General features: G+C 37.0%; 1 protein-coding gene across 1 annotated transcript in view; it reads left to right on the forward strand.

The window, feature by feature from the left end:
- The first annotated feature begins 300 nt into the window (after nt 1-300).
- Nucleotides 301-18,723, forward strand: part of CRCP (CGRP receptor component) — a 32,733-nt gene continuing 14,310 nt past the window's right edge. The window contains exons 1-4 of the mRNA XM_009333449.1: nt 301-325; nt 2,981-3,036; nt 6,389-6,487; nt 9,687-9,781. Of these exons, the coding sequence (XP_009331724.1) occupies nt 301-325; nt 2,981-3,036; nt 6,389-6,487; nt 9,687-9,781 (275 nt within the window). The remainder of the gene's footprint in view (nt 326-2,980; nt 3,037-6,388; nt 6,488-9,686; nt 9,782-18,723) is intronic.

Consider the following 18,723-nt stretch of genomic DNA (forward strand, 5'->3'; position numbering starts at 1 on the left):
CTAACGGGTGTGCTCCAGCAATTGCAAATACAAGAGACGAGTCAAAATTTTGGCTAGCTGATGGTGCATGGCAGTTACACCAGCCAGCCCCCAGGTTGCCGTCCCAGGCAGCAAGTTTTGTTGCTTTCCTACCCCGGCAGCACTGTGCGTTTTTCTGTCTTGTTAGCATCACCTGGGCACAAAACAATAGGATTTGACCTATTTTGAAGCTTAGAAACTCGTTCTCGTGAGTTCTGTGGAGCCCATTACGTTGTGTGGTTATATACGTGTACACAGCGCTGGTTTCTAATGAATGGGGGCATGGAGAATGCTAGTCCTGTGGGATGTATGTCAGCATCCACCAAAATCAGCTGAGCTATTGCAGTTCATGTTATCCATTGATGCTTTATTATCATTAAGTCTTCTATACTATTATATATATTATCATTAAATCTTCTATATGTAAAATTTAAAAGGAGATAACAAATAAGACACAGCCATTGAAATACGGGTTTGTATTACGTTAGCCTTAACACGAGTAGCAGCCTGCAGGGAAATGAGCTGTTCTTGCTGTTGTATACTGAAAAATGCTGTGAAACACAAACACAGGCTCAAAGTTACTGTTGCATGTGAGGAAGGATAGGATTTGCCCTGCTGAGAAAGATGCATTCGATATCATTACTAGTAAGTCTGTGATGCTGCTTGTACACCCGCTTGTTTTTTATTACCTTGAGTAGCCCAACTTATTTTACTGGTGCTGCCTCTTTTAGTACCAATCGGAAGGTGCATCAGAGGTAGAAGACCTGGGGTCTGAAGTCCTGAGCTGCGCAAGGGGGGAGGTCCCTTGGGTTGGAATGGAACAACTTAGTCCATTTTGTGCTTGAATTGCTGTTGGAATTTAATCTTCCTAATCTTGTACCTCCTGCCTGATGGCCTTCATGGAGGGAAGCTCTGCAACTAGGAAAACTTCTCTTAAGTTCTTACCATGTCAGAAAGTATCTGTTACTAGAGAAAAGAACCCTCCAGGAAATATTGTGGTTTAAATATGCAACATATTTTAAGCAGTAGATTTAAAAACTTTGAAGTGTCAGTGATACTTTTAGAGGTGTGATGCCATATACTAAGATTTTTTTTATATATGCAGAAGACCTCAGTAATATTTTGGTTTAGACTAAAATTTGGGCAAATATTGCCTATTTAAAGATTCTAAAAAGTGTTTATACATTGGTGTTAATGTGACTTTTTTTTGTCCTTTCTGCTTAAGTCTTAATCTCATAAAAATTAAGCATACTGTTTAGTTGGCTATTTAAAAATATACATTAGAATTCATTATTTATAATTTCTTGTTTTCTAAATGTAAAATTGATAGTTGATTCATGAGAGTTAGGACTGAAGAAAATTGTATTTCTACTTTATAAGTTCTGCAAAAGTTTTTAAAACTGGTCTTGTTTATCAGTTTATAATTCTGGTATTTCAGCACAACAAAAATTGCTGAAGATTTGAGACTGAATCATTTGCTATCCATTGTTAGAAGAAAAAAAATATTTTTCTGAATGACAAAGTATTTTTGAATTAAAAAAGAAGTGATTGTCTTGATTTCAGATAGATTTCGCACTCATTTACATAGTAATGTATTTATTCTATATGACCCTTTCACTTATTTAACAGAATAATTCCCTGTATAATACTTCTATAGCACTATTATTTCTAACAAAGAATGTCTTTGATCGATGGGGATTTCTGTAGCAATAGCCTGAATGCAAACATTCTGAAGAATTGCACTTACCTAACAACAAAAGCTATATGGTTTGTAAAACATGAATGAAAATTAACGCGCATGTGAGCTCACTTGCTGAAGTTTCACTCGAGTCAGCAAGATGGAAGTTGAAGTTCATCTCAGCGTATTTTAGAAGGTCCTTTTCATTTAAAAACAATGGTAGAACCTGTGGAAGTTTGTGGATGCATTTAACTTGTTTGAAAGTGGTGAACGTGGCAGTTCTATTCAAACAGTTGATGGTGCTTAACAATACATTGTACCTTTTTTTTTCTTTTTTTTTTTTTAATAAGCTGCTGCGCAGACCTGAGAGGCCTTTTTTTCCTTTTGTATGGAAACTTTCTGTTGTTGTGGCTACTGACTGCTCAGCAGAATGTGTTGTTCGGGGAATATAGGATGTTCTGCGTCAGTTTTTCTCCCTTTTTTTAATTTAAAAATATAAAATTACAATATCCGGTAGTAATAGAGGTGTGATTAGTCTAAGTATGTGCTTGACTCAGTGCATTCAGCCTACCAGCAGTGGATAACGATGCTTGCTTAATTGGGACAGAATTTGTAGGGAAGTATTTGGATGGTGGAAAATGAGAAACTCAGCCTTGCCCTGCTAATAAAGGAGTAGCCACATAATGATTCAAAGAATAAATAAAGAGGAAATGCAATAAGGTTGTCTTTTTTTTTTTTACTCAGTACAGTATGTGTAAATAGAGTGCCATATCTATATCTATACACACGCATATGTACATTGTACTGAGCATAGTAACTGTATTTTCTTTTTCCATACTCTTGACTAATAAATAAATAGTGTGTGTAATCTGAATGATTTTTCCTGTCAGTCTTTATTCAAATAAAACTGGAGGCCCTTTTTTGTAAGGAAGAGGCAAGGCAATTTGGGTTTAGTTTGTAAAATTGGGTGAGTGAATGAAATAGTGTGGCTGAGTAAAAAGTTTATGTTGTATAAGTGTATTGAGTAAAAAGTTTATGTTGTATAAGTGTATTATGATTTATGGGGCAAATAGTGCAAAATATGCTGTATATTTATGTAATAATTATACTAACAATATGGAAAAATATTTTCCAGAGGTGGCAACAACTTGGTAATTGTATAATCACCAAAAATAGATTTATTGGTGATTTTTTTTTTTTTAACTTTATGAAAGTAGCGTCTTTTAGAGTCAGCGTGACTCAGCAGAGAAAAATTTTAGGCAGTTTTGGAACATAAATTAATAGTTTTCATTTTTCCTTCTAGAAAAGATGCAAATGCCGCATTGCTAAGTAACTTCGAGGTAAGTTTATCTATGTCCTGGTTTTAAACCAGCAGTTTAAAGCTGTAATCACTCACTTGTATACTTCTTTGGAAGCTGAAAATTGCCAGTGGCAGTCAGCAAGACCTGCATGTGATTCCCCTCTCCCCCATTTGATTTGTTATTAAGAAAAAAGCTTTTTAAAGAAAATCTAGTTTTCTAGAAAATTACTAGTTTTCACTAGTAATGGGTACTGTATTATTATTTGGTTGGTCCTAAATCTGTAAAAACAGATATAAATATGTTTTTCAAATAGAGGAAGAGCAGATCTTTAGAATGTCAGTAACTTTAACTTCAGCCGTGTTGTGTTTACCCTGTTGCAGTGTGGTTAGTTTGTTGAATCCTCTTGCGTGTGGTGGTTTGTTATTTAGGATTTGATTCTCCACATCTTTAAACGCTTGTGTATTTGGGCAAGTGCACTGGATTCACTGGTGCTTTGTATGACATGTGATGCATCGGATCCTAAATTGGGAATGTTGACACCTCTGTAACTGGGCAGCAATGTCCAAAATACCTTTTTTTTAAATTTTGTCTTATGATAAGCCAATATACCACCAAGTGTGTGACACGCTGATTGCTGGAGTCTCTTTAACATTGCAAATAAAAATTCTTGCAGAAAAATTCAAACGTCTTTCACAGATGGCTGCTGCTAGAATCAATCTTTTGTATTTAACTTTAACCTTGTGATGTGCAGTATCATCTGAGAACTTATAACTCATTAATGCATGGTTTTATTAAAGCCAGGGGTACTGGAAATGCAGTCTTCCACCTCTGAATGCTCAACAGTATTTTTTTCAAAGACCTTGAGGTGTTTCCAAAGCAGTTTAGGTTATAGTAAGCATGAGGCAGTTTGCTGATCTGAGATGTGTTACTCAGGATAAATATGCCTAGAAGCCAGTGATGTACCTTGATCTGGTGTCATGGGGAAGCTACAGTGCCCTGTCATAACAAACAATGAATATTGGCATACAAATAAACAAAAAAAATCCTTATTTTCTAGTGTAGATAAGTTCTGAATCATTTTCCTCTCTCCTGAATAAAGGTATTTTTTTAGTCAGGTAGAAAGAAATGTAGTGTTCTTACTGGTTTAACTTCAACCAGGTAATGGAAAGATTTCAGTGCTTTGTTCATGAATGTAATTTTTTTAACGGTTTTAATAACCCAAGTGCTTTGTTTATATTGTTTTATTGCTGAAGCTTGAAAGTTGCACAGCTGTTTCATCCTATTCTGAAAGAAATCTTGAAATGTTTTATCTTGAGCTGCATCTGTCCGTGTACAGCAGAGCAACCATCTGGTGACTGTTAGAAGAGCTTTAATGAGATACTTGGAAAGAACTGTCTTGCCTAAGAAAGAGATGATACTCTGTCAGCCAAACTAGTATTAAGTATCTGTTTGTTAAAAACATGTAGTATTGCAGTACAGAAAATAGCAAGTATTTCAGAGATTATTTATTGCAAAATCATCTCTGCTTTCTTCTTCGTTTGCTGGGATATTTATTGGAATCTAGGTGTTACTGCCTGCTGAGGTTCAAGTGGTGGTGTCAGTCACATTACGTAAAATCTATAGGTGTCCTAAAGGTACGGTCCAGAACAGGGAGAACTGCAGAATCCATTCTTCATGCTCTTCAGCCAGAACTTTCTTCAGCTGAGTCTTTTTGTTGGTGAATGTACCACGTGTGTTGAAAAAGAGCAAAAGGAAGTGGAAAACGAAGTTATTGATGAGAGTGCTTATTTCTCATTTCCCTTTCACAGCAGTTGGCATGCAGGCAGCTTTTCAATTCTTTGCAGGAAGGGATCTGCAGTGTCTGCAGCTATAGGCTTTTGGTTCATGGCTTTTCACTGCTCTTCAAAGTACTGATTCCCCTAAAACTACAATCCCTTTCTGTTTGCTCCTCTTCCCAGTTGCAGTTTGACTGGCATAGCTAGCATTCTCTTCATCGAGGTAATATTTTGCACAGAAAGTGGTGTTTGAAAGGAGTATTCAGGACTGACATGTTGTATGTCCTATGCCTACATTTATTCTGTGAGTTTGCAGTTGTCGTTTTGTATCTCATCACTGGCTATATTTTCTTCAAATACTTAATTAGATAAAAGTTCATAGCTTCAGTTTTGGCTTTCAAGTGAGGATTGACTACTGGTGCTTGATAGACAAGGTGTTCCTTTTTCATAGAAGACACAGTATAAAGTAATTGCAGGATTCGTAGCTGGTAATGTTCTTATTTCTCACTGTCCAGAAATGTTTGTATTTTATTTCTATGGACCTGTAAGTTTATAATGCCATTGGATCTGGATCTTGAATGAAGCTAGTTAAAAATTAGGGGATAAACAGTAAGAAGTGGTCTGTTGCTTTGCTGTGGTTATTGGCTCTGGATATACCGTAAAGCCTGAAGCAAAACATCTGAAGAAATTTTGACCTAATGTGATTTAATAAAAGAGTAACTCAACATTTTGCTGCGTATCTAGCTATGATGAATAAAGATGTGTTGCAACAGATTTGACAAAGCACAGTTGCAAAAATCAAAACATCTTCCTTGCCTTCAGACCTACCCTCTGAATCTCGCTCCTACATTAATATTCACTGCATCATAAATGTGAAGACAACTTTATTACATTCTTTTCAGGAATGTCTGCTTGTATTACATTGTGATGAAATAGGGAGCTAATTTAATCTTTGTGGCTTAACACACCATAACACCATGCTGGTCACTGTAACATATACCATTATGAATAATGCCACTGGAATTTACAATAGGATCATTATTCTCAGGAGCATCTATAGGTCAAGCCTTTATTTAGTTGGTTCCTGGCAGTGTGACAGCTGTAGGGTTTACTTTTTTTTGCAGATAATGTAAAATTGCATCTTTGAGACAGAAAAATATCCATTTTAATATTATAGGTACATCTGTCATAACAAATCCAGCAGGGCCATAAACTTGTGTGACATTTTGCTTCAAGCATCACTCATATTTAAATGGGAGCTCTGTGCCAGTACAGCAGTCTATGACCCAACTCTGTTCAGGACACAAGATAAGATAAACAAGTAGGATAGATTCATCCTGGCAGCTTCTCCTTTGGGACTCTTGGCTAACATTTAACAAGTGCTGAAAATCTGTTTAAAATAGTCACAATTTTTAAAAAACAATTTACATATCTATTCATCATTCTGGTGCCAAAATATTTTTCATTTCAATTGCTGGTGCATTCACCAAAGAAGCCACACTTTTTGTTGTTGTTTGGTTGTTAGGATTTTGCATTGTTCATTTATGTTTTCCTGCTGTAATATTTTTAGGTAAAATACTCTCAAATGGTCTAAAACACTTTATTTTTTTCCCCAGGTGTTCCAGTTACTTACTGATCTTAAGCAGCAGCGCAAAGAGAGTGGAAAGAACAAGCAGAGCTCTGGTCAGCAGAACCTGAATACAATTGTGTATGAAGTGAGTAGCACTGGAAATTCCTTTGCAAATTAGCCCAAGCTGGAGTAATTCACATCCTTAGGTCTGTATATTAATAATTTTGTATCAAATTTCCCCTATTAAAAAACACAGTAATGTAATTTTTTTTGCCACTTTTCTGTGGTCAGTTTATTTAGGTTGTAGGCTAACTGCGCTGTCAAGGCAGAGGCATGCAGCTGCTCTTTTTAAAATCTATCACAAAAAGCATAAACCCCCCCTTGTATTTTAACTGTTTAGGTGGGGGGGGTTGATTCCAAATATTCTATCCTTTTAAGACACAGGGCAGAAGAACTTGGTATCATATGATGAATTGATGATACCACCTAATCGCGGTTTCAAAGCTGAGGCGCAGGTATTTTCGTATTAATAGAATTAAACTAATAATTTCCCATTGAAATATATTTTTTGTTGTTTTTGGGTTTTTTTGGTTTTTGTCAAAAGAGCAAGACATGGACAACCTGAATAACAAAATCACATGTACAGATAGCAACATCAGTTGGATGCCAGATTGGTAATAAATGTTCAATCCATTGCAAGGAAGAACTTTTAAAATCATATAATACAAATGTTAACATTCTAAATACCTCAAATTAGCAACTTCATAATAGACTTGCAGTGTCACCTATTGTGCCTGTGTCAGAGAATTGCATGAGTAGCACCACGATTGGCAGCGAGTTGCAGGCAGTTTGCCTTGCTTGCATGAGTAATCCTGTTGAGCGGTGAAACTACTCATGTGAATAAGATTTGGCCTAGGCTTTGTTTTTGTTTTAGTTCTGGCTTTGTTTGAAAAGTTAGAGTTGTAATTCCTAAGCCTCATATTCAACAAAATAGAGGCTTACAAAAAACCTAATTTAAATCTTCATGGAGACTAACAGTCTCTTCCTGTACCTCTTTGAAACAACTGAGAAAGATCCTGTAAGTATATTTTGTCAGAATACACCTTAAAGCTTTAATTGCCTTGTGATATTGCTACATGTTAAATACCTATAGGATGCTTGTTTTTGAGCATGGAGTGAAGCTGGTGTAAACTCTAGGTACATTTTCTCTGTATTTGACTGAAAGAAAACCAGAATTTGATCTTGCAGGACTGTTTTTATTCACGCTGAGTATGTCTTCATGAGCTCTGTGCAGGCTTGTATCCATTGGTACTGACATAACTAGATGAAGCTTGCTAAACTGGAGCTATGTTTTGCTGTATGTCTGGCATTTTAATTGATCTGATATTACCAAAAAAGTCTAAACTGGAAAAGAAATTACTCCTGTTGAACAATCTTGTTACATGATAATACGATGATTTCGTTTCAGTCATTACTGGTGTATAATAACTCCATTTTATCTGAAAAGGTCACGACGGGACTCAGAGAAGGGAGGGTTATCTAACACATTATTGTGCTTTTAAATATATTTCTCAGCAGTCCAGTGAAACTAGTCCTTAAGAATACCAGTGATTCATATTTCATCAATACTCTATCTGTTAAGTAGGATGAATTATCCTGTGTTGTTGAAGTCTATTTTCCTTTACCTAACATTTTAAAATGATAACAGATTTTAATGGAAATACACTGGAAATACATTTGCATAGTTTTCAAATATAAATACTCAGTTTAAAGATTTTCTGAGAAAGAAACTCAGAGTATCATATAGAATTTTATGGGTTTTTATTATTATTATAGGTAATCTGTGCATGTGGTGTCCTACCACACGTGTCTCTGTGTTTGCAATCCAATTAGTGCATCATGAGTCAGTTGTATTGATACTTTTAAGCTTTATGTATAGCTATGCAGTATCAACAGATGAAGATTTTGTTCCTTAATTCAAAACAAGCATTGACAATACTCTCTTAAATCCTTCAGCTGCTGATGCACACAATGCAGACAATGCGAGGATTTCCTTGACTTTTCCATTGATGCCCATTATTTCCAACTCTTCATTTTGGGGTCTAATCAAAGCAACATTCAGGAAGATTCTGAGCTACTTCCAGTGAAAAGACAGCTGTGAACTGGCATTTGCGTGGGTTTTTTTAATTGACAATTTTTTTTTTACTTGGGTCAAATTACATTATATTACCTATCTGCTAGGTGTCGTGCTGTTTTAAATAAAGCAGACATAACATCTGCTGCAAAAGTTAGCTGAGGTTGATAGGTGTTACATGTAAAAAATGGAGCAAAGATAAATTGTCTCAAGTCAGATAAACATTTCTAATACTACAGTATTCTTGCAGATTTTCATGACAACCCACCTAACCTGCTTCTATGAACTTTAAGAAAGCATTGCCAAATATGCCTATAAAGGATGAAAACAACCATAGATTGGAGAACTTAATGAGTTAGTTATGGGTTGGCAGTGAGAGTATCCCTGGCACTGAGCACAGGAAAACTTGGCAGAAGGTAACATGGTTTTAAGGATAAAGAGTATTCAACTTTTCTGAAGTGTTAAAAGTGAAGCTTTTAAAAAAACAAAAACCAAAACAACAAAAAATAAACACCACAAAAAACCCACCAAATCCCATATCTTGGTACCTCTTTAAACCAGCTTTGAATGTGTAAATGTTTATTGGTTTTAAAAGGAAAAGTATATCTGAGTGATACTGTTCAGCACAGCTGTATGTGTTGATCACAGTCTCAGCATCACCTGAGATTATTTCAAACCAAGAAAGCAAATGTCTTTCACGAACAGCAGATGATTTTTAGTAGACAGAGCTAAAACTCACTCCTTTCCTGTCCTCTTCAACATGTGACTTTGGGCTTTGAACAGAGCAGGTAAATGGCCGTCCACAGCCACAGAGGGAATAGTCAAAGCTGTCATTCTCACCTGGGTGTGTAATGAGCTGGCTGGGTCATGTCTTTACAGAATGAATTCACTGGGGCTTTCTGGATAAGTACTAATGTAATTTCCATTATATAAAGTTGTAGTTACATATTGCCTGTTTCTTACTCCCTCAGCAAACATCAGTATAGTTTTACTGAAGACAGAAAAATGTGCGTGATCTGTGTTGTCTATGACAGCACTTCCCACTGTTAAAAAAAAAAAAAAAAAAGCCAAACCCAAAAACCTGAATTGACTTTTCCAATTTTTCTTAGTAGTACTGAGGAGACTTTTCAAAATCAGCTTGTTCCATACACAACTGGTAAAGCAAACACTAACTGTGAAACAATGTATACTTTATTTCTATCCGTTGCAGACACTGAAGTACATTTCAAAAACACCCTGTAGATACCAGAGTCCTGAGACTGTGAGAGATTTCCTCGTAGCAATGAAAGGCCATAAGCTAACCAAGTAAGTAGACATGTGCCTTTGAATAAAAGTATAAACTCATGGCAATGTTGAAAAACTGATCCCCATGTACACAGTATGATACTCTGTCTGGTTTTGATTAACGTATTTAAGTATTTTCTGCCATTATTTAAATACTCAGCCAAACATCTTCTCCTTCACTCATTAATGCCTACATGGATGAGTATTTCCTTAAGTGAGCCTGTGTTTACCAATGTATTTCTCAAACAGATTCTTATCAGTATGTTTGTTTTTAGCGTGGTTTCACATGGTCCAAGCACAAAGTAGAATTCATAAAATGTTTTCTGCGGAAGAAGTTGTAAGTTGTAAATGGGTTTTGAACACAGTAAGAGAACTGCAAAAACAACCCCAACCCAACCTTAGTTTAGTATCAGTCTTATTTTTATGAACTTCCTTAAGCAAAAATGCATTCATTCCTAAGAGGCGAAAAAGGTGACTGTATTGCAGGGAGGTAATAAGTAAATAAAATCCTAATATAGATGTATGGGAAAGAATGTTATTCTAAAGTTAAGTTTTGTGCGAATTTGTGAACCCCAGCTGCTACATCTCTCAGGGTTATGCTCTCTAACTGACATTCAGCAAACTAAGATGTTCATCTTCTCTTTTTGTGCTGTTTGTCCATTGCTATTTGTGTTCACTAGGATTTCTGAGATGTACATTTCAGTTACCTAAATATTGTGTCAATCAACCTTCCCCGCCCCGCAGTTTCTAGTAAAGCTGAACATAACAGTTCATTCTTATTATTTTGGGAAGTACAGCATAAAAAAGAAAATATTTCCTTCACAGTTAAAAGAAGACTCAAAGGGCATTTTTCCTCTTTGGCAGCGGTGTGAATACCTGTTCACAGTGCTTGAAATGCATGATCCTCTCCAACCTCTCTCCAGAGTGTGAGTGAAGCCTGTTGTAAATAATCAGACGCAAAAGAAATTGAATCAATTGGCTACTTGCTTGGATAACTCTAATCAATCATCTGATTTTTAAAGCAGAAAAATCAAAGATTTAGTTGCTTCTAAATGACTCCCTCTTCACAAAGGAGTAGTTTATGCTGTATGGACACCGACTGCATTTTTCTTCGCTGATGGAAGGATGCCCAAGGAATTCATGCTCTGGGAAGGAGGCTCTTACTAATAATTTGATTATGTCTTACAAAAAGAAACACAAAGTGAGAGCATCTGGAGAGCGTGGTGCTACAGAGCAAGTTTTTACCCTGTCCCAAGCATAGTAAGTTGAGTAGAAAGCAGATTGTCAGCTATTTTGTAGACTTTCAGTGCCCCCTCTCTACAAACAATTACTCTCACAGGCAGTATATCAGCAGCTCTGATCACAGTATTGCTGTCATTGCAGACACAGGGGTGCTAGTACTTGGAAGCTTTGTCATGGGTATTGTAACTTTGCTTGTAGTGCTTTCTTTTGTAGAGCTAAAGTTGCCAGGTCAGTATGTCAGTGTTTAGTAATCCCGTAGCTCATTTTATATAGCAGGATACTAATTTATGTAGTGGGCAAGAATACCCTAATTATTTTCTGACATTGAGGTATTTAAGTATGGAGAAAATACTCTTTACTGTAAAGACCTGATAGCATGGAAATGAAAGAGAGTATCTTAAAATCGACAACAAATTATTTCTTCGAGTAAGTAGTGAGCATCCCTGATTTCTGGTACTGTGAAACAGTTGTCCTCTTTGAAGTGAAATAAGCTTTTTCAGTGTGTGCAGGGCAGCAGTTAGGAAAGCACCAGAAGAATGCTGTGTCACAGCCAAAAGCCAGGGGGAGTTAAAAAGGCAAAATAGGATTTTTTTAGAAGTAGCTGAATGAGTTAGGTATAAGAGTCCCATTAAAAGTCAAAGGGCTATTTTTGTTTTAAAGCTCATTTCTAAACTTATTTCTGGTAGAATTTGACCAGGACCTCGGGGTTAACTCTTACAAAAAAGGCAGGGGAGCTCTGTTACCACGTTAGATACCTTGACCACATGTGCTCCCCCTTATGGTATCTCTGAGAGTGAAGTACTAGATGATGTTGGGTCATACACAGAGAATTCTAGCTACAGAATGTCTTACAGCAGACTGTCTAACTGTTTTGTAGAACACCTACCCAAATATTCACCTTCCCAAGCCTGCTTGTTCTTTGAACTTGAATACAGCACTGCTGCAAAGCTTGAAATAGTTACAAGCTTTAAATGAGCTTTTTGGCTGTTTTATCTTTTTTTTTTTATGGCTGCTAGGAAGTGCTTTTAGTTTTAGGAATCATCTTCTCTGTCCTTTTTCTCTGAATCAGAGTCTGTAAGATAAGCAAGAGAATTACTCCCAAGTCATTTCCTTCTGCATAATGGCAGAAGGACAAGAGTGAAGAGCCATCCACTAGTTTAGGTTACAAATTTACCACATTTATGGCTTATCAGAACTCAGGTTGGACTGTGATACCTTAATGTCTTGAGCATCTTCTACAACTTTACTTTTAGTTAATATCTTTGTCATCTGGTAAAGAACTTGCCAGCACTGCATTTACCACGTACTTTGCATAATAAGAAACAGAATTGTTTAGTATGATCCTGGCACTTTTTCTTTCTTCTAATCTTTTCCATTCAGACACTTGAAGCTAGAAGTATCAGAGCCCATCTGGCAGTCTCTTCTCACCAAAACACAGAAAGCATATGGTGTGCAATTACTATATAATGTACTTTATGTTAAACTGCTTAAAATAATAATAATGCCTCTAAGGAAATTTTGAACTACCCTTTGGTTCATAACCAAGATCATTTCAACACTGCTCTGTTGTTAAATAAATTAAGAACTAAAGGCTTTTAATCATTTCCATTCTGTGGGATGGAGGTGGTAAAAGGCTTCGCTAGAGATTTCGTTCCAGTTAGCTGGCAGAGAGCTTTCCTCCCCTTTGAGAGGAAAGAACCTGCAGTATTTGCTCTCCAGGACCTTGCTTGTATGATCTCGCTGTAATGACCTTTCCTCCCACAAAGAGTAATGAACTCCAGAGTCTGTCGTTGCTACTTCCTTTCTGGGTAAGGCATTCAAAGATGTGCTCTCTCCCTTAATCTCTTAGCAGGTCATATGCTGTCTGTGCTGGTAACAGTTTTCTGAAGGTAGCTGATTTGATTTAGGATATGTTAGTTGGTGTCTGTCCCCAGTGAGGGCACAGCAGTGTTTTGTGTTTTCTCATTGCAAGAGGTTCTGGTTAAAAGGCACAACTAGTCAGAAACACCCCCTCATCTTAGACTGCTTCCTCCGCTGTTTAAATTCCTTGTCATGACTCTGCCTCTAATCGAGGAGGAGACAATTAAGCAGTGTGTTTGTGCTGTTAATTAGGCTCAGCAACTTCTTCTCTAATACAAGGACTTCGGGTCTTTGAATGTAAGAAGGATTTGCAGCTGTATCTAAAAACCTGATGGAGATAGGTAGTGTGAGGAGCTTTCCCTGCTCAGCATGTTATTGCAGCACACAAGCACTAGGTTGTGCTAGTGTATGTGAGAATTTCAAGGTAGTGAAGAAAGACCAGACACCATCCAGAGAGGCACCAAGAATTGAGGCACATCCATTTAAAGAACGGAGTTTTTAATCAAGTGAATTCTCTTTTTCCCTGCCCTCCTTCTACAAACCTGCAATACTAACCATGCAGAATGCATTGCTCATTAGGCTACACGTGATGTCCTACAACATTCTGGCTCCAGTTACAGAGCTGATAGTGGTGTGCTGGCAAATGGTGCAGTTCCTGTAAAACCACCTCAAGTCTTTTTCTGTTATTGCTGATATTTGCTACTCAAAATACCAGGTTAACAGACCAGCATATCTTTTCTGCTGATAGCCATCAATTTTGTGATGGGTTTTTCTCATTAGTGTTACAGGCAGAAAAAAAAAAACTTTTCCTAAAAGACAAATTTTAAAAATAAATACTGACATGTAAAAACAACTTAAACCTTTCAGAGTCATTTCAGATAGCTGCCTTGCTAAATGGAGCAAATTCAAAGACATCTAAGCCTGTATTTCACTGATATAGTCAGTAAAGTATGGTAAAGCACAGGTTTTTCCTTGTCATCAGCTATTTTGGTAAAATTGAAACTGTAGAACTGAGATTTTTTTTTTTTAAATTAAAAGCTCTGAACTGACATCATAGTGAATTTTATTATTACCTTGTTGAGGCCTCAAGCTTTGGCTAACGCTACAGTACAGTAAGCCATGTTGTACTTGGAAATACAGTATGCCACTGGCAGCTAACTTTCCAGTTTTAGTCCCTGGAATGGCTTCATATTTTGTAAGGTAGTGCGAATGGCATTGCATGAAAAGAACATTTATTAAGCTTGCGCTCTGTAATTGCGGTTAAATGAAAATTGGCTCAACTTGTACTTCTTCCTGTTACTGATAGCCTATCTTAGATCTAATTTTGGAATAATCAAATTTCCAATCACTGCGTATTATCATAATTTTAAAAATTTGATATAAACATTGCCCTTTTTGTCTTTAAATCAACACATTCAAGGAAGTATTGAGCTTAAAATTAGTAGTACTTTTAGAAAGTATTTTCCCTCATTACTGCCAAAAACTACAACAAATATAAACCTCTACAATGTTAAAGGCTGGATGATTTACTTTGTAATTTTTGTCTCCTCCAGAGCTTTCAAAGTGAATATTCAACACCAAAGTCAGGAAGGTGCTAGTTTAAGGATAGCATCATTTAACAGTCTTTCAAAAGACCATTGTGTTTCCCACTGAATTGATTTGAAATTAACCCTTTGATCCGTGGCAGCGTTGCTCAGTTTTTTGCATTCAGATACCATTAGCAGCCCTCAGATTTCATCCCGCACAAATGTACCGACATTGAAGTACAGTGGTAACCCCTGTGGAGAATACAGCCCGGTATGTTTGCGCAGACTGGTACTGTGATTTCACAGACCACAGCTCAGGACTGCTCAAAATCAGCCAAATCCTGTGATCTTGATTCAGACAACATTTTACATGAGTTGCCGTGGTTGACTCGAGACCATAGGATTTGACTCTTAAGTATTTTCAGCTAGTAATAAAATAATGGTTATGTAGACTGCTGTTACTTTATGGTTTTCCTAGCAACTAAAAAACATACATTCCTGAGGATAAATTTGCCTCTGCACAGTCACAGATGTTTTAGGGTTTTTTTTTTAGCTCTGTGCGCTGTGTCTTGGCACTAATATTGTTCCCTTCTTACCCGTGCCTATAGATCTCTTCCTAGAAAAACAAAACATGCATACATATATATTTACTTACAGTCTAGGAGTTCAGTAGGTAAAAAATGGCAATACAAAGACATTCAATACAAGGTTTTGGTTAAAATATAAATGCTGCAAATATTTGGCTAGCTGCTGTCAGAAGAGGATACATTTTGTCACAATTTGCACAACACTATGTAACTTTTTATTATTTTTTAGAATCTGTGATTTTATTATGCACTGTAGTAATGTGCTGTCCATTCTGTCTACCCAAACATGCAGTGTGATCTTGACCACAAGACAGTGATTTATTTATTTTTTTGTCCTCTAGGAGAACTTTTTTTTTTTTACCGTGAATGTAATGTAATCCTACATCCTCACCTCCTACAATATACACTCTCCCCTCAAACGCAGACCTCAGACCCATTTTCTTCTCCCATAATTGCACGTGTTTTTGTCTCCTGCAGCCTGAGCTTTATATGTCCCAAAGCCCACTCCACATCATTTTGCCCTCAGCTGGAAATGCTGATCTTGGCTCCAGCTGAGTTTCAGCTACTGCTGGATGTGGCCTAGAAGTGGGGAGGCACTGCTCAGCCTAACAGCAGTAATTGCCATTTTGGGATTTCTCACTAGGCAGGTCCTGTAAGAGTCTGCATAACGGACGATTAACTCTGATTAGTGGAATCTTGCTTTTATGTGAGAAAATGGGTTTCAACTGTCACTCATCTTTTGTATGTACTCTTCTCTTGAATGAGCAGCTTTCATGTTCCAAACAGTGTTACTAAAATCCACACAATCCAGAGAAAATAGAGACTTACTTTTTGGGGGGCAATTAAGCTGAAAATATTCTTCACCTTCTGTTTAGTTGAATGGGACAGTTATCCTTTTTATTTAATGAGCGTGAGTGTAAATGTGCATGCCGTAGAAAGTGTAAAGGTGGATTCATCTGAGTTGGAAAAAGTTCCTTTTATTTTTTGGATGTAATGGAGCATGAACTAAATTCAGGCTTATCATGCCTGTGCCCATGCAAAATACTGCAGTCAGCACCGATACTGATGCATGTTCAGGCTTCCAGCGTTTGCCTTCCTTAAAGCTTATTTCTGATGGAGTTGCGGGCATTCAGGTTCTAATTTGTGTATGTGCTAGCAAGAAATCCCAGGTACACGGAGACGCTGACCCTAACAGTGAACTTCTGCTATCAGTCTTAAAAAAGTCAGTGCAGTGGGTACTGAGCTTCAACTCATACTGCATGCAGTGCTACACTGCTTACTGCTGGTGTTGGGGGCTGAGGAATCCAGTTTTCTATTGCAACATTGAACTTCAGAGGCATTTTGTGAGTATTTGCTTCAAGGGGATGCCAAGAGTAGTACGCTCCTGGTTGCTCCATTTGTTACGAGTAGGGAAGGTCAGAAATTGCACACAGGGAGAAGAGCTGGGACCAAAGCATCAAAAGGGTCCCCTGAGCTGATCTCAGATTTTCGTAGTTGGAGTGGATGTCTGTATTCTGTACAAACTGCAGAAAGAGCTGCTAATGTGGACCTCCCGACTAAGCAGAGGTAACTGTTCATGTCTTGCACACATGCATGCTTGGTATTTCTTAAATAATCTTAGCAGCTGGATATTTACTAAACAGAAGAGAAAAGATAAAATGTTACTGTTCTCTGTTGCAGGAGGAGCATATCTACCCATACTATATCCAGTGTACCTGCACAAGTATCAACATATTTGTCCAAATGTCTGCAATTACGGTCAACTATCCCTTTGCCATCTTGCAATATTTTGCCAAAATAAAATAACTTACATCTTCATTATCAGAATGATGTTTAGGTTGATCAGCAAATAACTAGCTAGGTACCGGTTTTCAGATGACACTTACTGAATAGTTGGTCATTTCTCTGTGTCTTTGGATTCAATCTCCATGTAAATAAAACAAATGTATTGTTTAAATCATAATTATATAATGTTAACATGTCTAAAGATTATTATTTTTTAGTGTTAATTAGGGTTTATAATTTCTAAAGCCCTGTAACACTACACAAGCACCTTCAGATGAAATATGTCATTTGTGTAGCTTTTGTTTTTTTGCACCCTGCTGCTAATTCCTTTTTGATGTTCTGAGTCATTTTTCCAGTAGAGAGCTTTACAGATCAAAAACAGGCATGAAATTTTTCAGATAACACATTTTAATGACTTGCTTACAAATTATCTCTCATTCTTCTGTACACATTTTAAAAACTGCAAATACTCTGAATGATACCATCTTTGCTGAAATAGTGCTTCTGAGATCTGTTTGTCCCGACTGTAAAACTTCTGTCTGTTCCCTAATGAGTTATAGTAATGTTAATGGCTTATAAGGAAAAAGTCTTTGAGAGGTGACCTTTTCTATTGTGTCCTGTATTTCTTGTTTTCAGGAAACATGAACAGTTTCACTAACTGATTGTTTTAGTCACAATGTGTAATTGGTTTTAATTTATTTCTGTTGTTACCTGCTCTGCCAGTAATTTTTCTGTGATAAACACGATGGAGTTCTACCTGTTCTAAATAGCTCTGGATAAATAAGATTTGCATTCTTTAGCACAGGCATGATATGGCTTTGTTATTTGATCCTGTTTATTTGGCTCTGAATTGTTGTCAGCAACAAATTTCAAAGATACTACTTTGAAAAACAAGAATATGAGGAAATTTTTCATGTGTTTTTTGTAAAAGTCAAATAATATGTTTTATCTGGAGATGTGGTGGAGCTGTAGGATTGGATTGGGATAGGTCTTGCTGCAAAAGTAAAGAAAGACTTGCTTGAAAAGGCTCTGATCTCCAAAGTGGCACGTGAGTGTGCAGTGCAGTGAGAAACCTGTGTGAATTCATTAAGCAGTGAAAGTAAAAGTCTGTCTTTGTAAGTAGGGCTTTGGGAGGAGGGAGAAGTGTTTTACAAGTAGGTATCCTCATAGCTCTCCGGTCAGAGCTGCAAATGTTGTCTCTGTTTTAGATGTCTGGAAACTGAGGCACAGACACGCGCTTGGCCAGGGACCATAAAGCAAATAACATTGAAAGCCAGGACCAGAGCACCAGCTTCTGCATCTCCGTCAAGTGCTCCAGGCACTGAACCAGGCAGTTTCCTAGCTCTTGAGGAAAAAGCACTAAATCTTTCATACGTTCATTCAGATGAATTGGCCAGATTTTTGTGCGCTGAAGATGTTGTCTAATATTCTTTACCCAGCTCTGTTAGGACTTCTGCGTTTATGGCAGTGATGTCTTTTGCTACAATTTTACAAGGGTGGGGCTTTTCTCTCATTGATTCCTTAAATGACCTGCTTTCAATTTTAATTCTGGTCTAAAGGATTTCAGTACTTGTCTCTGGTCAATATTAAGATTTTATTTCTGTCCTTTCATTGCTTATGATAGTAGTAAATGGCAGCAGTTATAGATACCTTATCTTTTTGACAATAAGGCAGCCAACAGTGGTGCTCTCAGTTCAGTGTTAAATTCAGCCATGCTCTTAATAGTCTCTTGTTTTAAACATCAAGCTGCCAAATAAATAGATATAAGTGATTAGCATGGGAAGACAAAGGAGGCGTATTCACTGCTTCTCACCAGTGGAAACACTTGCTTTCATCCTTGATTCTCCAAAACCAAATCAATCTAACAAATCCGGCTAACGAAGCTAATTCTGATTCCTTTGTGTCATCTGTAAAATCACAGTATTCAGAATTTAAGACCAAACCCTGTGCTGCCAAGGGGCTG

Source organism: Pygoscelis adeliae, unplaced genomic scaffold (assembly GCF_000699105.1).
Source record: "Pygoscelis adeliae isolate BGI_AS28 unplaced genomic scaffold, ASM69910v1 Scaffold331, whole genome shotgun sequence".
Lineage (NCBI taxonomy): Eukaryota > Metazoa > Chordata > Aves > Sphenisciformes > Spheniscidae > Pygoscelis > Pygoscelis adeliae.